We start from the raw sequence: 20,912 nt of genomic DNA, 5'->3' as shown, positions 1-20,912 counted from the left end.
ACAAAAGACATCATAAATAAATTATTAAATGCATACAAGTAAAGCAAAAGAATCACCTAAAAGAGTTGAAAGTCTTGCCTTTGAATAAAAGAGCGTGGGGAGTTGTGATGACAGTCTGCTTTTATTTAAACACCAAACTCTGTAGAATAGTAGAATCTTCAAAATATCTGTATATGTAACTCTAATTTAAAAAAAAAACTGCAGGAAGGCAGAAAAGAATGGATTCATCTTAGCTAGACGGATGGATGATTCCAATTAAGGGTCAAGATAATGCAGAAAAGGAAAGTACAAATTAAGAAATTTCAGGGACTTTGGCTTCAGATTAGTCTCTTACTTCACCTAAAAGAGAATGAGCTAATGTCTTCTGCTGAAAGTCAAAGCAGTTGAATATTAGAAAATGGTGGGATTGTGACGGAGGGAAGATGTATAAAAAGATTGTCAGTCAAACTGACATATATAACCTGCATTTGTAGTTAGTGCATGTTTGTGGTTTTCTGTATAATCTATGATTAGTGAACTTGGGAGCTAAAGAGTTGGGAAATGGTGAAGGTGATTCAAAGGAAGGATAGGATTCTAGGTTGTTTCCAGCCCTTCAGAATTTCGAGAAGGAAATGAAGCCATATTTGGGAAACCACCAGGAAAATTAGAAGAGATCAAGAGACTGGGGGTTATAATTACAAAGAAGAAGAGAATGAGAAAACAGGATGTGAGATGGATGTCAGAGATGCGAGTTGCAGCATTTGGGACTATACTGTAGAACTTCTTCAAGCCATATTGAAGTAGGCGAATCCCCAGTCCAAATAGTCATCATCAAGCAGGTCTGTAGCAACAGGTGACACTAAGGTAGCCATTGGGAGTCTGTATCTTCAAGGCAGGAGCTCAGTCACATTGTCCTTAAGTGCAATGTAGAGATGGAAAATGTACCCAGTGGACCAGGGTACTGATGGTCCTCCCTAAAAGATCACAACAGCAAACATATTCACTCAACTCCAGGCAAGAAGCAGACCTGGAAATTGCCTTCAAGCCTGTGGTCCTGTGCTCACATTGTGCTAGGAATGCACTACAGTGCTGCAAGCAGTTAATCAATCAAAGTGTGTAGTTTCTGAAATATGCAGATAAATTAGGAAGGAAAATTGGATCTTTGTTATGTGATTTTTCTTAATGATTAGAGAATAAACAGAAAAACAAATTGATTGCCAAAAACTATGTTAATGTGCTTTTAATTCACAAGGGTTAAGCATATAAAAGTCAGGATATTGAAAGTTAAGATTCTCATAGAAACATTAATTTGACAACATTATGCATACTAGGTGTGGGAGGTTTATATTTTATAGCATAAAAGCAGTAGGAAATATTGTAAAATGTGGCTCAGTTAAACAAAATGAAATAACAAATTTAGGAGAAAGTCATTAAATGCGATAATGGAAAAAAAAAAGTGTCTTGCAACCTCCAAAGAAAGGTTATAAAATTTAATTTTAGGAAATAATGCCTTCAAATCTTTTCAAAAAATGTTTTCAATGGAAATTATTCATTTTTATCAGGAATCAATTTCCCTAGCACATTGTATGTTATGACATGAGTTTATGCCTTTCATTTGCAGTTCAGATTTGATCCTAATAGACCAAAAGGAGAACTGACTGGCTATTTTCATGGCCTAGTTGATAAAGATTTCATAGATGGAAAATTAAATTTTAAGGTTTAAAATATTTCTTTAGTATACAGAGAATATGGAGGAAATTTTAAATATGAAGAAGCCTGCCAGTATACTAATACTTGCTTACGTATTTGACCTCTGTATATTTCTGTAAACTATTTGCATATGTGCATTATGGAAATTCCAACCTGATCATACAAAACATTTTATTTAGGTGGCTTGGAAAAAGAAAAGAATGTAAGACATATTCAGGGAAGGAAATGCACCAGAAAACAAACGTATAGCCTTTAACATGTCTCTACTTTGGTTCCTGCCTCATGAACTGGACAGGAGGTCTGAAAACTTGAGTTCTCCAGGATGGTGGCACTGAGTCACGGGTTGATTTTTCTGTCACCTTGGCCACAGAAGCTCCATTCACTCTATAGGAAACAGGAGTGGTGGACCCATGAAGTAACCCCTAGGAACAGGTCACTTCCCAGTTCAGTCAGAACTAACGGTGATTATAAAGGAAAGAAGGAAGGCAGGCAGGCAAGCAGGAAGGAAGGATTATTACTAGCGTTATAATACTAAGTTATAATAATCAATTTCAGTTATTTAATTAATTTTAAGTAATAATAAAGATTTTGTGTTTCTTTAAATCAAATACAAGTTATTTTTCGGTGCAAATGACAACCAGAAGTACAAAGGAGCAAACCATGAAAATATAAAGATAAATTGACATGCTGCTAACATTTCTATTTTCCTTTGTATTTTATGTCATAGCAAGGCAATCTACAGAACAATGAAAGTTCATTCATAGAAGTGAGATATCTAAATTCCTGAGCTAGCAGACTCCTGGCCCAATATTCAAAACGCCCCTTCCAAAAAGGCACAATGGTCTGTATTTTTCACTGGAAAAAAAAAATCTGTGCAACCACATTCCGTGGCAGTGAACTCTTTATAAGCTTGATGAAGAAAAATGCTTTGTATATTTACTTTAATCTTTACCCCCTGCTATTTTCTGTTTCCAAACAAACAGAAGGACAAATGCAAACTGCCAACTCGCAGGATGTACAAACAAGTGTTACTGAATATTCAGAAGTATGGTGGTATTTCTAAAGTTCAACAACAGATCACTTAGAGTCTTTCTTTTGTTTTTAAACTGTCCTTATTCAGGCACCACAAGGCCACATAAGGAGGGTGAGGTCCCTGGAGTGGACTATATTTTCATCACCGTTGAAGATTTTATGGAATTGGAGAAAAGTGGTGCTCTCCTAGAAAGTGGGACTTATGAAGGTAAGCACAGCTGCACTGCTAAATGTATTTCTTGTTGCATCACGTTTTTCTCCTTTGATTGAGATGCATTAGGACACCAGATTACCAATATGCTACTGTTTTTACTTTGAGAGCTTAGGTCCTGTCAGAAACATATTTGCTAATAAATAGATAGATAGATAGATAGATAGATAGACAGATAGACAGATAGATGATTGGTAGATAAATAAAGGTACTTCTGGATTAATTCTACTCTTCAGATGCCAAGAGATATGTATAGATCCACTGAATATCCACTGAAGCATGCTTAGGATGGTGTCCTGAGGCTAAGCTGTGATCTTCCAAATAATTTATCTTCATCTCTGGGGAGCATCTCAAAGAGCACAGGACTTGAGTTCCAGTCCTCTCATTATCTCTGTATGGTTTTCTTCAGTTTCTTCACTTCACTGGCCTTTACTTGTTTCTCATGCAAAATGATGAAGTAGGAAAATATGATCTGGGCATGCTCTTCAAAGGTCTACTACAATAGCAAGTCTCCTTGTGTACCCAAGACAAACAGGAACAGCAAATGACACTAGAAGCTTGAATGTGGGAAGTATGTTTCAGTGGAAAGAACACTGTAACATGAGCCAGAATCTGTCTCAGCTCCAAATCTGGCTTTATTACTTACCCACTATATAAATACTAAATAACCCAGTTAGTGTCCTTGAACCTCAGTAGAATTAGCTGTAAAAGAGGAATGGTAGCATTAAAAAATGCTGATAAATAAGATGTTGATATGATCACATTTATACATATAAGTGTTATCTACATGCATGCAGTTTATGTCTAATGAAATTATGTATCTGTGTATGCATAATGAAATTTTAAAATAATGTGACTAAAATAGGTAGAGAACATTATTTTTACTCCTATTTCACAGTTATTATATGTATGAACTATATTTATATATATGTTATTAACTTTAAAGATGAATCTAGTTTTACTGTACTATAATTAATAGTGAGTTATATTAAAAACAAAACTAATAATATATACATTGCAGCTGCTTAGTATAAAATAGCTCAGGTCTACTATTAGCAAATAAGTTGGTTTTGTTAGCAGTTTGACCCTCTTCTTCCTCTTTCATTTACTTGTGGATGCCCAATGGACTATAGTTATTTAAGAACTTAATATTTTTGAGTTCTCTCAGAAGTATTAAAATCTCTTCTTTTATTTTGCATTCCTATGGCAATTTAGGCTAAGACATATGCCATGTTTTATGGCTAAGACAGTTGCTTATTGTCACATTTATAGGAGGTTAGGCAACAAAGCTCGGGAAAGGAAAATGATTTTACACAAGTGTTGTTTCTTGTTCATATTGTCAAAAATGAGTAATAGTGGAGGTTGATTTAAAATATTTTAAATACAGGGGTGCCTGTGTGGCTCAGTTGGTTAAGCAACTTACAGTTGATTTAAGCTCAGGTCATGATCTCAGGGTTTTGAAATCAGACCTAACATGGGGCTCCATGCTCAGTGGGGAGTGTACCTGGGATTCTCTTTGCCCTCCTCCTCCCCCCACTCATGAGCTCTCCTGCTCTTTCTAAAATAAATAAATCAATCTAAAAAGAGAAAATATTTTAAATACAAAAGCCGTGTTGGTCATATAAGCTGCCTTACATATGATAAATAAATGTCTGTATAAATCATAGAAAATACTAATGTCAAAGAAGTCAGAGTAAATAAACAATAAATTTTGTATTATATTTTCCTGTAGTATTTGTGACATTATTTAGTGACATTCATTAGTTTGCATGTCTACCAATAATAATGCATTGTATTTAATTACCTTATTTAAATATTATATTTATATAACAAAGAAACAGTGGCTTAATATACAGGAGCATTCCAAGAGTAGTATGACTAACAATATGACCTTTCCTTTTGTTTTTAAAAATAAAGACTGTGTTAACTGTATAGAAGGTGAAAAAATTAAACCAAATGATCATGTTAAATCTCCAATATTCTCATGATAAACTAGATGTGAAATTTAACAGCAAAATTTTAAAATAAGGTTTTACTTAAATTTTGGGTTACAGTTAAATTTTGAGGAAACTATCTTGAAACCATACAAATATAGCCAAGTTTTATGAGCCCGGGTAGGTTGTCCTGAATCTTCTTTAGACATCTCTTCAGTGATGAGAGTTTAGTTTGCTAAAATTTGGTGCCAGCTAGTTAATTGCCTCCACGTACATAGAACTAATCACTGACTAATAAGGCTGATTTATATATATATGGCTTTGAGGAATCAATACCATTGTTTGCATATACACATGCTATACTTGGATGAATAAGATCTTTTTCAGGTCTTACAACCATCTGTGCATACAACCATCTATGCAGACAACTAGGGAGCATTCTCAAATCTTAGGGTCTTCGGATTTTTCTACAATTACAGTTGAGGAACTAGTAGAATTGACATTTTAATGAAAATCACTATTATTCCTTCAGGATTGATCATAAGCTCTAGGCTCAGGGTTACCATTAGTGTGTTATTTGTCAAGGAAACCTGAGGAATGCCTTTTCTGCTGTTAATGTTTTCAGAATATACAGAATAAGGGTCATGTGCTATTCACCTAGACAAAGACCTGAGAGCTTTTATACTTGTCAAACTTTCATAATATCAATCTCTCATAAGGTCCCAGTTTTTCTATGTTATATTCCTCCTTCAGTGTTTGGCCCATTCCCCTCGTCCTTCCTCCTAGCTAGAATATTCGCATACCTTCTCAGTATTCTATAGTCCTTAACCAGACTAAAAAAAATTATCTTGATACTTGTGAGTCCACTAAAGAAAATAAGAAATTAGGTTACTCTCAGTGTTAAGGTTATAGACCTATTAACTATGTTGGGTCCTTTGGATTGATTCCAACCTACAAACCAGAACATCAAGACTGTTAATGCAATTGGAGGTAGGGAGACAGCCTCTGATTCTTCTTTCTCATGAATACTTAGCAACTTATGCATTTCTTGTCAGGAACTGGGAACCCATTTGTTTTTTTGTTTGTTTGTTTTACTAACAAAGACCAAGGAAGCCCTCTATAAAATGTCTAGTTAAGATGCCCATCATTGAAGAAACCAGTCTTACAGTCTTTACCCCCACTATTCAGTTTCAGAACAGGAAACACCTACCTGAAAAGTAGTGTTGAGGAAGAATATATTCTTTTAAGTATTTCTCTTATGTATGTGTTTTTGTCTGTCAATAATTCTAATTTCAATTTTTGTGAATAAATATAGCTAAAATGGAATTTGTCCTTTGACTAGAAGCAAGATGGACTGGCCTGAATTGCAGATCTGCCTCTTAGCAATTTATTCAAATATTTTGTTCCAAAAAATCAATTCTTTTACTTACCTAAGGCTGCAAGGAAGGCCTAAGTGTGTTTGAGTTACTATCAACAGTTATGCCGCATGATTCTAGGCAGAGTTTTAGAAGATTCTTAAAGTCTTCTCTGCAACACCAACTCTTCATTCAGTCTAAGCATCTCATTTCAGTTTGCTATACAGCAGCTGCTGAATGCCCTTGCATGCAAATGGTCCAAAGGACTTGGTTTTGATGGATTATCAGGTGTTGGTAAATAGCCTCTTTTTTATGACTTGGATGATCTCATCTTTACCTTTCATATTGAGTTAAGTTTAAAATTAAGTTAATAGAACAAAGCCCAGCGGTAAGCCTGACATAAAATCAAGTAACAAAAAATACCCTGAACCTTTATGTCCCTACTGAAGGTGTAGGCTTCGTGTGAAACTTTGACCCAGAGCTCTTTAGTTAAATTTAGATAATTCCTTTAGGATTAAGATCACATGCAGGTATAAGCGAGACACCAAGAGGTAGAATTAAGAGGGTTGATCTGGTAATCTAAAGGGTAAGTACTCTTAAGTGCCTGAAAGGAAGCAGGGTCTTTGGGAACTGTCCGAAGTGCTGAATTACCCATGGCTCCAAATCCATGAATCCTGCCTGACCTACTTCTTCCAGTTGTCTGGAATGTTGCATTCATGGTTTCCCTAACTATTCACACCAAATGTCTGCCTCAGCTTTTGTTCTGAATGTCATTATTAACCAACCTCATGTCTCCTGAGCTGTGCCTGGAATCTCATTTCATTTAACTCATCTGCTGTCATGTTCCAGAGCAGTACTTCTGTCAGCGTCAACTACCGTATTTTGCTGTTGTGCTTTTTAAATGGAAACAAAACTATTTTTCTATCTATCAAAGAAGTTACTGATCCTAAACTTCAATGTTCCCTTTAGATAGATGTAAGTTCAATTGTAATATTGCCCCAGTTTTTAAAAAGATTAAATCAAGACCAGCAAATTATTTGGGCATTTAACAGAATATAGTACAAACATGGCACTCACTTTCACCTCAATTTTGTGGTTTCTCCTAATCATGGAAATGTATGGTTCAATGTATATGGACTTGAACCTACTGTAAACAGCACACCTACTTTCTTAAACAATTTAATTATAGGGACTGTGAAATTCAGTATGTTCATTTCTGTCATAAAAGTATGGTCCTTCCTGCTGTAGCACATAAAATCCTCCAAAAAGAATTCTTAAGTACAGGGTGTCAGGGTGGCTTAGTTGGTTAATCGTCTGCCTTTGGCTCAGGTCATGATCGTGGGGTCTTGGGATCAAGCCCTAGATCAGGTTCCCCACTCAAGGGGGAATCTGCTTCTTTCTCTCCCTCTGACTCCTCCTCCTGCTCCTGCTCTGACAATCTCTCTCAAATGAGTAAATAAAAAACCTTTTAATAAAGTATTAAGTACAAATCATTTTTTATGAAAATAACCTAAGCAGTTCATGATGAGAGAAGAGATACAATAAATTTTATATAAATCCATTTCATTTTACTAAAATCAACACAAGCTTTTTAAAAAAATCATGGTCTTGATGCATTTATTATTGAAATTGTGAATTTGTATTTTCAATCAAGATAGCATTGGGTGATAAAGGGATACTGAAGCCAAAGAAAAATCATTACTGGTACTATAAATAGTGTTGAGAAAAACTGTTTTTCTATCAGTCCAAGTCTCTACTCACTGAAATGTAAATAATATTTTCTGAAGGGCAGATCAGTGCTTAAACTGATGCTAAGATTGTTGTCATTCCAGGAGACCAAACTGAGATAAAATGTCATTGTTTTCCCTTTTCCCTTACACTCTATTACAAGAGAAAATTTTTACCATATAAATAATAATCTCTGTAACAACTGTAGATTCTTGGAGCTTGCATTTAAAGGGGTCCAGATGTTATTATATATCCAGATTATAACATGTTTTTATTTTAATACTTGTTCCTTTTTCTTTCTTTTGGTAATATTCCTACTGTGGAAGATTCTAAGCCATGTATCTGGGTGTTTAGTTTAGGAACACTAAACATTTACACATAAAGCTCGCTAAATGTTTATTTGACCAATAGAGGAAAACACATTAGTGAAGTTTTACACTCCTTTGGGATCTTATTATGCCAGTCTTTTTTTCTTTTTCCTGTAAGTGATTCAGTCTGTACTCAGAGCTATTGACAGAGAGTGTATGATTTTTGCAGGCTGTTTTGCTCTTGTGTAAGGCACTAAAAGTAGATGTATTATTGTGTGTTAAAACATGACAAAATATCTTTTTGGTTTGGGACCTTTTGTAATCCCAGCCTTTTCCAAAATATATAATATAAATGCCTATTTCTAAGTATTTCTTTCTCCAAAAAAAGACTAAAAGAAACAAACCAAGCAATTAATTAACTAATTTAATACTACCATATAAATGATAACTTAAAGGCTAAAGTCAAGGAACATGAAATGACTTGCTTGTTATTACTTAAAGTACGACATTAGCCAGTTTACTGTTAGCTCTATAAATTTTTGTGCAGTTGTAGTTAAAAGGAACAGGAACAGCCTTTTTGGAGTATGTCATTCAAGTAAAGCCAGTATTCATGGGCATTGGACTTACTTTTTCAGCCTTCTCACAACCCAAAATGATAATAATAATAATAGGTAAAGACTAGGTTTGCAAAACTGTGGTAGTCAAGGTTTAATTAATTTCCTTCAAGCTCATATCTTTAATTACAATGATTTTCTAACTCCTGTGTATATTCCCTATAAGTTTTTATCTGAAACAAATTGATTCTTCACCCAAAAAAATATAATGCCCCTCATTTAGTGGGAAGAAAAAGAATGCATGACTTTAAAAATTTTATTTGTATTTCTTTCTACTGCTTCAAGAAGCAGAACCTATTTGCCTTTCCTGATTGGATGGATATTTTAAAACCCTCTGAGTTGTCTTACTTTAAATTGACTCATTTTGTAGGAGGCACACAAGAATTTTGATCAAATTGATCACCATGGTCTCCTAAATTAGAACATATGTTTCTCTGAAATGTTATCATCAACATAGTGATGATCAATGGCTCTTGCCATTAGTGTTAGATTAGACATACAGATCTTTCGAAAGGACATGTTTTACTTGCCTCAGTTATATCCAGGGGAGTCCGAATGTCCCCTTCGTGCAAAAGTTTTTTTCAGAGACTACACTTTATTTCATAGACCAATGACTTGAAAATCATAACCTAACATCCTTCTCTACAAGGTCAGTTTTGTATCTGAATTTGAAATCTAAAAAGTAAGACTTTCTGAGACATTCTTTCCTTATATCTTCTATACTCCTGCTTTGAAGAAGAGTCTGACCATGGATATTGTTTCTCTCAGGAGAAATAGAAATCACCAAACATAGTCCCCTCATTTTTATTTTACTTAAAATAGTTATTTAAGTAACTATTTTATTTCAAAACATTGTTATCAATCTCCAGTAAAGTTATAATAGATGTAAATCATTTTATGAATTGTTTTTATAAGCCTCAAATTTAATTCATGCACAAAAACAGTATCTGAAATTTTGAGGCCTCCATTGATCATACTGCAGAGTACATAGATATGCTCAGTTCTAAAAAATACCTTGCTTCCCTTTGTTTAAAGAAAGCAATCATGTTGTAGAGGATTCACACCTTATGAAAGCTCTTCCTTGTTGAGGCCTTAGAAATTCTGGCCATTACAGAAAATCATTCATAACACTAGATTACAATTTAATGTGCTGAAACAATCTGTCCTTCCTTATGTAATAATCAGCTCTCTCTTAGATCTACTACAGGTTGTATTCGTTTGTAACAGCCAGATAAAATTAGGTAAAATATCTTGTCTGCGTGGGGCTGTTCCCATGAAAGCTGATTCTAAAGACCCTATAAATGTGAATTTTAAAGGACCAGTAAAAACAAATTGGTATTATTAATTATAATAAAATGGAGAGTTTATCTTATATTGTCTTCAGTTTCTTTATATTAGCTACACTAATACTCCCTTTCTGTTCTTTGAATAGTACAAACTTGTTCCTGTCCATCTGGGATCTTGAATTCATAATTTTATTTTCCAGGATTACTTGTCTTCCAAATAGCCACATATTCCACGTTCTCACTTTAAGACATTCATTTAAAAGTCTTCAGGAAACTCTTACTTGACAATATTATCAAAAATTGTGCATGCCAGCATTCTCCAGCCCCTTCCTCTGATTTGTCTTTCTTCATCATAGTTACTATATAACTGAAATTATAGTTTGTGTCTACTTGTCTATTTGGTTATCCATATCCATATCTACCCACTTGAATGTAAGCTTCAAGAGGTCAGATTAATTTATTTGGAGTGTTGCTAATTCTTAAATTTATAGTGGTCTCTGGCACCTAGAAAGCTCTGAGTGAATATGAGTCGAATGAATGAATGGATGTATGCCTAGACTCTTTCCTCAAACTCAACAATATAAACCATTTCATCTCCAAATAAATTCAGCCTAGCTTGAGACCCTAGAACACATCTACTTCGTAATTCAAAATGTTCTAAGTCAATAATAGGGAGCTGCAGCACCGATTTGACCTCAGAATCTTGTACTAGATTAACCTTGTCTCATAATTATAATATTTTTTTTCTTGTCTTAAATCTCATGATTAACCTTGTGAGTCCATGTTCTGAGTTCCTATATCTGTTTGTCTCTTAGTACCCTACAAACTATGACACTGTCTCCAGAATATAGTTCTTACCTCGCTATGGCCATTCTTCATAGTCTGGTTTTTCAATGCAGTAATTCATGGTGTGTCAAGTTACTCAAAATCAAAACCTAGTAGACTTAGTCAACAAAACTGTGTCTTCCATTAAACCCCTCTCCACCCAAGTTCTATTGGTTGTACTTACCTAGATACTTCTTGGACTCATGGCAATTGTGTTTTCGTATAATCCCTCTTATTCATGTTCTGTTTATTTTTTTCCAAAAATATTACAAGGACTTTCTTGATTTCTGTACCTCTAGTACAGAATTCAGTGAAGAGTTGGAGAATAGAAGTAATGAGGCCAAACCTACAGGAAAGATAGAAAGGTCCTAGGATATATTAGAAAATATGCAAATTCAGAAAGTTATTTTAAAACAAAGGAACTAGTACGTGTGTTCTCTCAATAAAGAAATGTAAAGGCATTTTAATAAATGTGGACATGTGGTATTTGGAGTGTGTAGCTTTTTGCTAACATTTTATTTATTTTCAATAAACTATAAAGGAGCATGAGTTTCTTTATTCTTTTATTCTTAGAGAATTAATGGAAAGGAAATGGAAATAAAATTTTATTCCATTATTAATTATATGTCACTAGTAGGATTTCTACTCTCACCTCAACTTTCTCTTTCTTTCATTTTATATAAGGATGACCTTAAATTTTCTTATGATATGTGAAAATTTGATTTCTTTCACTAAATAGTTAACAGACAAAATGATAAATCTGAAAAATTCACAATGGGAATTCTGATGATAACCCAAATACTGAACACGATTGGGAGTTAATAAACAAAAAGTTTTAAACAAAGTATAGGAAGCTCAAACTGAAACGAACCTTATGATAATGGAGAAATAGAAGGAAATGACTTGATTTAAAATTTTCCAAAGAGTTTTCTTTCTCCTCACCCCCTTCTTTCATTCCATACTTAAGAATGTTACAGCAACCAGCACGCATTAGACTAGAGAAACCTGACCTTTGGCAATGTGACCTGATATTGGAAGGTGCTGTTTCTTAAGGGAACGTGTTCCCTTGGGAAACAAAGGAAAGATCTCCCCAAATAAGGTCCCTCAGGATTATTTCCAAGAGGATTAAGTACTTCCAATTTCTACCCCCATTCTCTGAATTCTCCATTAAGCTTCCAGAGAAATTTCTACTGATGCAGCTATCTGGTTTCCCTGGAGATGAAACAAATGTGAGTGTGACTTGGAGTGTAACTTGTTGCTACAGGGTGGTCCTATCATTTCTACCTTCAAGGATATCCAGGAACATTCATTTTCTTTCTTTTTTTTTCAGATTTTATTTATTTGAGAAAGAGAGAGAGAACAAGGGTGAGCAGGAGTGGGGGCAAGAGGAAGAGTGAGAGAGAGAGAAAGAACAGACTTCCCGTTGAACAGGGAGCCAGATACAGGGCTCAATCCCAGGATCCTGAGATCATGACCTGAGGCAGATGCTTAACCAACTCAGCCACCCAGATGTCCCTTGGACCCCTCATTTTCAAATAGTATTTGCAAGTTTGGTGACTTTAACTATTCTCCTCTATATTCCCCTGTCCCCCCTCAATTTAATAAGCCTTATTTACAGGAAAATGTAGCAGCAAAGTAGAAGAGGAACCATCGAATGATTTACATAAGAGAGAAGTGGGGACGGAGTCTCCTGAAGGCCAACACACTGACAGCCTGACAGTGATTGAAGACAGGGGAAAAATATCAAAAATGTACAGAAGAAATTAAAAAACAGAGTCATCTAGGGTCATTTGTTATAGGGGAGGCACTCTTCAGTCTTCCAGAGGACAGCAGAGTATTGCACCCAGCAACAGCTATTGATCTTCCTAATAATGACCCGAGCTATCCAGAAAAGGTTAAGTCATATGCAGAAAAGTAATATTTGAGAAAGATTTCTTTCAAAGGTGATTAAAATTTAAAATTTTGAACATCTGAAGGAAAAGGCTAGAATATTCACCTAAACAGAACACCACAGTCCCTGAAAATGCCAATGAGATGAAATATTTTAGTTATTCTCTGTCTAGAAACAAATTATAACATGTATTCAAATTAAAACTCAGATTAAATTGTCTCAATAATTAATTTATAAACAGTCTATAAATGCAAACACGTGATGTTCTTATATGCCCAATACATTCTAAGTGTATATGAATATACTTAAAAAAAATGACTAGTTTCTAGTTATAATGAAATCAGAAACTACATATTCTTTGGCCTTGGTAATATTTATCATTTTTTTAAGTCAGAAATCCTGTACATTGTATATTTGCAAAGCAACTAATGAATATGCTAGACTTAAAATATATCTACAAAACTATTGGTGCATTACCAAAATGTTAAAATTAATGTATTAATAAAATGCAAATGTACAAATTCATTCATTTAAAAAAAAATCTTAGCATAATAGTATGTTGACTTTTTCTCACTTTTTGAGATAATCACCTGGCCCCCAAGGGTCTGAAGGAGTGATAGGTACAGGCTACTTTCTCAAAGCCCCCAGTTGGGAAGGAAACACTATGTCATTGCCTTGGTTTGTTTTCATGAATAGTTGACAGAGTGTTATATATACTTATCTGAGAAGCTAAACATATTAATCAGAAGTTAAAGCAGTTGTACAGGGCAGCCCAGGTGGCTCAGAGGTTTAGCGCCACCTTCAGCCCAGGGCGTGATGCTGGAGTCCCGGGATCGAGTCCCATGTCGGGGTCCCTGCATGGAGCCTGCTTCTCCCTCTGCCTGTGTCTCTGCCTCTCTCTCTTTGTCTCTCACGAATAAATAAATAAATAAAATCTTTTAAAAAATAAAAATAAAGCTCTTGTACACTGGGATACTATCTTGCTCCATTGTATTATCACATTTTTCCTTTAAATTCAGTCTTTCCCTTGCACTAACCTTCATTTTAGTACTCTTCTTGTTTGTTGTTTTCATTTCTTTAGCTCCTTTCATATTTTCATTATCTCACAGTTCACATTTTTTCTTTATTTATATATTTACTTTTTAAGGTTTTTATTTAAATTCCAGTTAGTTAGCTTACAGTGTACTATTAGTTTCAGTTGTACGATATAGTGATTCACCACTTCCATACCATCTACTAGTGCTCCTCACAGCAAGCGCAGTCGTTAACCTATTTAACCCCTCCCCCTACCCACCTCCCTTCTAGTAAACTATCAGTTTTTTCTCTACAGTTAAGAGTCTATTTCTTGGTTTTCCTCTCTCTCTTCCCCCCTCTTTGTTCATTTGTTTTGTTTCTTAAATTCCACATATGAGTGAAATAAAATGGTATTTGTCTTTCTCTGACCTATTTCCTTTAGCATAATACTCTAGCTCCATTCATGTTATTGAAAATGGCAATGTTTCATTCTTTCTTATGACTTATATAGGCACCTCGATGTTTATAGCAGCATTAGCTACAATAGCCAAATTATGGAAACAACCCAAGTGCCCATCAACTGATGAATGGATAAAGATACACACACACACACACATATATATATAAACTTTAAAAAGTAAATATATAAATGAAAAAATTTGAACTGTGAGATAATGAAAATATGACAAGAGCTAAAGAAATGAAAACAGCAAACAAGAAGAGTACTAAAATGACGGTTAGTGCAAGGGAAAGACTATGAATGTAAAGGAAAAATGTGATAATACCTTGGAGCAAGAAAGTTTCCCAGTGTACAACAGCTTTAACTTCTGATTAATGTTTTGCTTCGCAGGTAAGTATATATAACACTGTCAACTTCTCATGAAAACAAACCAAGGCAATGACATATATATATATATAAAACTTAGATTTTTTTGTACTTATCATTCAAGTATTTGGTTTCTACCAAAAGCTCACTAATTATTCACTTTCTTTATTCTTGCTTTGTATATCCTTTGCTTTCTCCTGAAAATTGGTATCTTATATTCCTACTTTATATTCTAAAAATCTTCCCTGGTGGGAATATGCTACATTTTATACTTCACTTGGTGTTATTTCTTACATTTCAGTACTTTATTGAAAAAGATTTTATGTATTTATTTGAGAGAGAGAAGTGAGCAAGAGAGAGCATGAGCAGAGAGAAGAGCAGAAGGAGAAGCAGACTCCTCACTGAGCAGGGACCTTGATGCAGGGCTCGATCCGAGGACCCTAGGGTCATGACCTGAGCTTCAGGAAGATGGTTAACTGACTAAGCTACCCAGATGCCCTTCATTACTTTTTTAAAAAGCTAGTAAGCTATAAGTAACAACAATGTGAGTAATGGAGACGATATTCACAAATATTCCCACAAGACAATTGCTTGTTGTTGAATACAGGAGAAATTTAACTAAAATGATTTCTCTGTCCTCTATAAGAAACAACACTGCCCTAGAAATGAGCATAAATATGAGTGTTTTGTTCAGAATAAGTTGTGTTGTTTGACATGGTATATGTCTAAACACTGATATAATTTACCCTGATTCACCATTTTTTCTATGTAATTCAGTAGCCCAGTGAATACTGAAAGCTGCCCTCTGGTCAAATGGGTCTTACTACTTAATATTTGCCCAAATGGAACTAATAATTTTAATTAGCATTTTACCTCATTTTTTATCATTTAATAAATTATATATACGAAGATGAAGATATATAGAATATTCTTTATTGTTTTTAATCTTCAAATCCTTATCCTTTCATCTAGGCAGGCCTTCTTAGTAGTAATTAGGAGGTTGTTGGGGGAGGGGATAGAAGTTAATTGTCTCTGAGTATATGAAAATATTAATAATACAGAAAGACATGACATTATTTTCATTTATTTTTTTTCTTTTTCTCTAATTTTTAAAAAATATTTTATTTATTCATGAGAGACACAGGCAGAGGGAAAAGCAGGCCTCCAGCCAGGGAGCCCAATGTGGAACTCGATCCTGGGTCTCCAGGATCACACCCTGGGCCGAAGGCATTGCTAAACTGCTGAGCCACCCGGGCTGCCCATTTTTCTCCAATTTGAAATTTTACTTCATTTTCAAACCATCCTCTGTAAATCATTCTTATTTTGATTAACCGCATTTTTGTATCTTATTGCTTATTATTTTCTCTTCTGGGTATCCTTACAATGATCATTGATTTAATTCTATTATGTACAATTTGAGACCACACTTGCTCCTCGGTAGACTCTTTGGTAGGATCCTATTATACAATTAGATTCAGAAATATTATTTAGTAGAATTATTTATATTCTTCAAACATGGGTTTCCAATTATTTGAAAAGTGTTTTTGCTTTTCATGTTTCATTTAAGTTTTACCTAATTCCCCTATTAATGAAAAAAATGCATTCTCATGGCATCTTATTTTTCAGAAACAAGAGTAAAAATAGAAATCACATAGGAGAGTAAAGATGCATTCCCAAGAGTGAATGAAAGTAGATCACAGCTGCCTCAAAATAACAAAATATTGATCAAGGTCTTGTCAAAGGTAGCAAAATGCATTAAATATGAGCATGAAAATTTTGAGAGAGCATGTTGAAAAGCTAGAAAGGGGGCAAGAAAGGGAAGATGCTGGGGGAGCGGACAGCCAAGTTGTTAGAGAGAGAATGGACTTTGACAGGCCTTGCCAAGGGGCACAGGGTTTTCCAGTTGTAGAACAGTCATTTGAATTTTTTTTTTTTTTTGTGCTAGCCATCCACTTTGAAGTACAAGAATTGGTACTATGCTTGAAGGAATTAAATGGTGCTACAATACTGCAGTTTTCAGAGTGCTACATTGCTCCAATCCTCAGAGCAGGTTGATTGTCTGATGGAGTTATTTGTATCCTAAGCTGCACTTGTGTATTCTAGAAAGTTCTGATCTCTTTGGTGTCAACCGAACCATACCATCATGTCTATCACATTTTCTGACAAATAACATTGAAATAGAGTCTGTGGGAAACAAAAGCAAAAATGGACTATTGGGACTTCATTGGGATAAAAAAAACTTTTGAACAGTAAAGGAAGTAATCAACAAAACTGAAAGTCAGCCTATGGAATGGAAGAAGATATTCACAAATAATATATTAGATAAAGGGCTAGTATCCAAAGTCTGTAAAGAACTTACCAAACCCAACACCCCAAAAATGAAAAAAAAATCCAGTCAAGAAATGGGCAGAAGACATGAACAGACTTCACTGAAGAAGACATACAAATGACTAGACTCTTAACTCTAGGAAACAAGCAGAGGGTTTCTGGAGAGGAGGTGGGTGAGGGGATATGGTAATTGGGTGATGAGCTTTAAGAGGGCATTTGGTGTAATGCACCCTGGGTGTTATATGCAACCGATGAATCATGGAATTCTCCTGATACTAATAATATAGTATATGTTAACTAAATTGAATTTAAATAATTTTTTTAAAAACCCAATCTATCCTCATTTGTAGCAAAAAAATAAAAAAAAAAGTTCTAAAACTATGTTAAAACGCAGAAGATAGCCAGCAAAGAATTGTCAGTGTTCCAGACGACCAAAGCATTGGTAGGGATCCAAGGAAAGCAGAGTTATTTGTCCAAGTATATAGTTGAGACCCAGGAATTAAAAGTGCAAATGCTAGCCTTGTATTTGCCATAACTTGGTTTTCGACCTTTACTGAGAAGGCTTTAGGAGAACATGAGCACTGTATTTAAACGACTGATGAGTTACATATGATAGATAAATGAGACTTGGTCTGAGTGATCTTTAAGGAGTGGAACTAGACAAATAATAGATAAAGAGATGAAGACTGTGGCTTGATATAAAGAAATGTTTTTGAATAGCCAGGGCTAATGAAATAATAAACAGAATGCATTGGTAAATAGTTGCTGGAATTGCCAAACATGGACTAAGAGCTCTCTTGGCAGTGCTGTTCTAAAGGGGATATACACATGGATAAATATTTGGCCTGGAATAACTACAACATCAAAACATCAAAAACAACACTAGATGTAATGGTTAATTTTATGTGTCAACATGGGGCCACAGGTTGCCCAAATATCTGGTTAAATGTTGTCTCTGAGATGTTCGAGGGTGTTTCTGGAAGAGATGAGCATTTGAATTTTTGAACAAAGTCAAGTGGATGGCCCTCTCAAAGTGTGTGGGCATCACCCAGTTTGTTGAAAGCCTAAGTAGAACAAAAAGATTGAGGATGATTGAGCATGCTGTCTGCCCTGCTGAGCTGGGACATTGATGTTCTACTACCCTTGGGTGCTCCTGACTCTCAGACCTGACTATCCTATTAGTTTTGTTTTTCTGGAGAACCCTGAACACTGGGCACCATGCTTTGCACACACTATAATTTTCACAGTGATTTTCTATAATTTCACTATAATTTTCTTTGCTGAGAGTATTCTTTTAATCCTTTTTACAGAGGAGGAACCTGAAGCTCAAAGATGTTTAGTAACTTATAGGAGGTCTATCAGGTAGTAAGTGGCAAATTTGAAGTTGCTTCCAACATTTTTTGACAGTTTGTGCTTGGAATAACATTTTTCCATTGGAAAAGTTTCAATTGGTGCAAGGTCAATGTTGCCCTATTTTTCGTTTACTGGATGGTTGGCTCCAAGTCTCTGCTCTCCTAGTTGTGCCTCTGTGACTTTCAAGATCCTTCTGACCATAATATCCCATCATTCTAAACCAGTGTTAACTAATGGGTACTTAGAAGAACACAGGAGATTGAAATTCCACCACCAACCTCAAAGAAGAAGGAACATTGTGAGGTCTTAAAAAATAGAGAATACTACCTACCATATTCTTCTTGAAAGATTTATATTACAAATTTGTATTTTAAAGTTTTGAGAAGTCTTGCAATGAAGAAACTTGTATAAATTTGTATTTCTGGCATTTTTCAAATTTGCTAGACTGTGGAACTAATTGTCATGGAACTCTATTAATACCTCCCCAGAGCCAGTGTTTTGGAGTACATGTTTGAAACAACATTAACATTCAACCCTCCATGCCTCCATTGTATACCATGAAAGTCAAGTGATTGAGCTAGATGCCCTTTAAGAGTTCTTGCAGCCTACGATGTGTAGTACTGGTATTGTGTCCACACAGCCAGCTCTACTGAGTAGCCACTAGGACTCAGCCTCTAGAAGCCTGGCCACATCACCTCTACCTCAAAGTAAACCAGCAAAGAGAGACTAGGGGAGGTAAAAAGGGCGAAAAGTGATTATGCCCTCAAGTCCAGTATTATACCTACTATGATTTAAAAAAAAATTCTTAAATTTCTCTTTGCATAACAATAAGTGCTTAACATCCCTTTAACCATACACAAAAAAAGTATTTTATTATGTAAATCAACACAGTCATACCAGGAATTAAAGAATGTTTAATTGGAAATTTCAAGTGAGATGGTAGGATACAATAGAAATTAATAATGACAGTAGTAATGATAATGAAAGTAGTAATAAGAAACCTTTACTATATGGTAGGCTCTATTCAAAGATAGATATAGATATAGATATAGAGATATATAATCATTTAATCTTCACAAAAACCTATAAAGTAGATGTCATATCGCTATTGTTTCCAATTATGTAGATGAAGACACTGAAGGAAGCTCAGGAAAGTAAAGTAACTGCATCCCAAACCCAGTAAGTGTCAAGAAGCTGGCATGGAAGAGTAGGAGGGTGTGAAAGGGGGAGAAAGGTTTTGTGAAAAGAAAGTTATGGGGATCCCTGGGTGGCTCAGCAGTTTCACGCCTGCCTTCAGCCCAGGGCGTGATCATGGAGTCCTGGGATCGAGTCCCGCGTCGGGTTCCCTGCGTGGAGCCTGCTTCTCCCTCTGCCTGTGTCTCTGCCTCTCTCTCTCTCTCTATGTCTATCATAAATAAATAAAAAAATAAATCTTTAAAAAAAAAGTTATGCTATGACTCCACCCTAACCAAAGTGGACTGATGAAGAGAAATTAACCCCCATTACCTCTGAGGTAATGAAACTGTGGTATATACAATTAACCCTTGAATGATGTGGGGGTGCAGGATGCTAACCTCCCCAAGCAGTTGAAATTCACATATAACATTTGACTCCTCAAATATTTAACTACTAATAGCCTACTGTTAACCACAAGCCTTACAGATAACACAGTTGATTAATACATATTTCATATGTTAAATGTACTATGAACTGCATTTTTATAATACAGTGTTCTGGAGAAAATAAAAGGCTATTAAGAAAGTCATAAGGATTCCTATTACTGTCCAGGGGCAAACCTCTGTCTCTCCTGACACGCAGCCTCCAAGCCACCTGCACAGTATTCTTGGCTTATCAATGGGAGACCCCAGCCATCCATACAGGAGCTCTTTATCCCCAACGTCACTGAGAATGAAAGCGGATCCTATACCTGCCCCATCTAGAACAATGGCACCCATCTCAATAAGACCATAGTCAAAACTATCACAGTCTTTTATAAGAGCATCCCTGGAGCATCTACACTGAACACCAGGGTGAAGGTCTGTCTGCCTTTCAGAAAAGAGCCTAGAAAACTTATTTCCCATTTGCTTGTCATAAGCAAATCCCAAATCTGTCCATCAACTCTCCGATTACATGTCTGCAGGCACTTCCTCTCCTTAACTCTCAGATTTCTCATGGTACCTTGGGTCCAGCCTGGAATATGAAGAGAGGAATTGTCAGCCCCAGAAAGCCCCACACATAAAAGGGCGTTTTGCAAATGGGGAAGAAAGAAGGGTCCTCTGGGTGATTGCCTTTTGTTGTTGAATTGCAGAAGCTCTTTATATATTCTGGAGATTAACCTCTTACCAGATATGACTTGCAAATATTTCTGTCTAATCCATGTGTTGCCCTCACTTTTTTGTTTTGTTTTGTTTTGTTAGTGAACTTTAGTTGACACACAATGTGACTTTTGTTTCCTGTGTACAACATAGTTATTGAACAAACATATATGTTATGCTCTACTCTACACCATGTGGCTCCC

The 20,912-nt window shown here is 35.3% G+C and overlaps 1 protein-coding gene across 9 annotated transcripts in view; it reads left to right on the top strand.

Moving 5' to 3' along the window:
* Positions 1 to 20,912, top strand: part of MAGI2 (membrane associated guanylate kinase, WW and PDZ domain containing 2) — a 1,339,556-nt gene that overhangs the window by 741,887 nt on the left and 576,757 nt on the right. For all 9 annotated transcript variants that reach the window (XR_005982860.1, XM_041723679.1, XM_041723675.1 and 6 more), the window contains exon 3: positions 2,810 to 2,929. Coding sequence is in view for 8 of the 9 variants with exons in the window: in XM_041723679.1 (XP_041579613.1) it covers positions 2,810 to 2,929 (120 nt within the window). In the remaining variant the exon portion in view is untranslated. The remainder of the gene's footprint in view (positions 1 to 2,809; positions 2,930 to 20,912) is intronic.

This window comes from Vulpes lagopus, chromosome 11 (genome assembly GCF_018345385.1).
Source record: "Vulpes lagopus strain Blue_001 chromosome 11, ASM1834538v1, whole genome shotgun sequence".
In the NCBI taxonomy this organism is placed as follows: domain Eukaryota; kingdom Metazoa; phylum Chordata; class Mammalia; order Carnivora; family Canidae; genus Vulpes; species Vulpes lagopus.
This window is presented reverse-complemented; position numbering and strand designations above follow the sequence as displayed.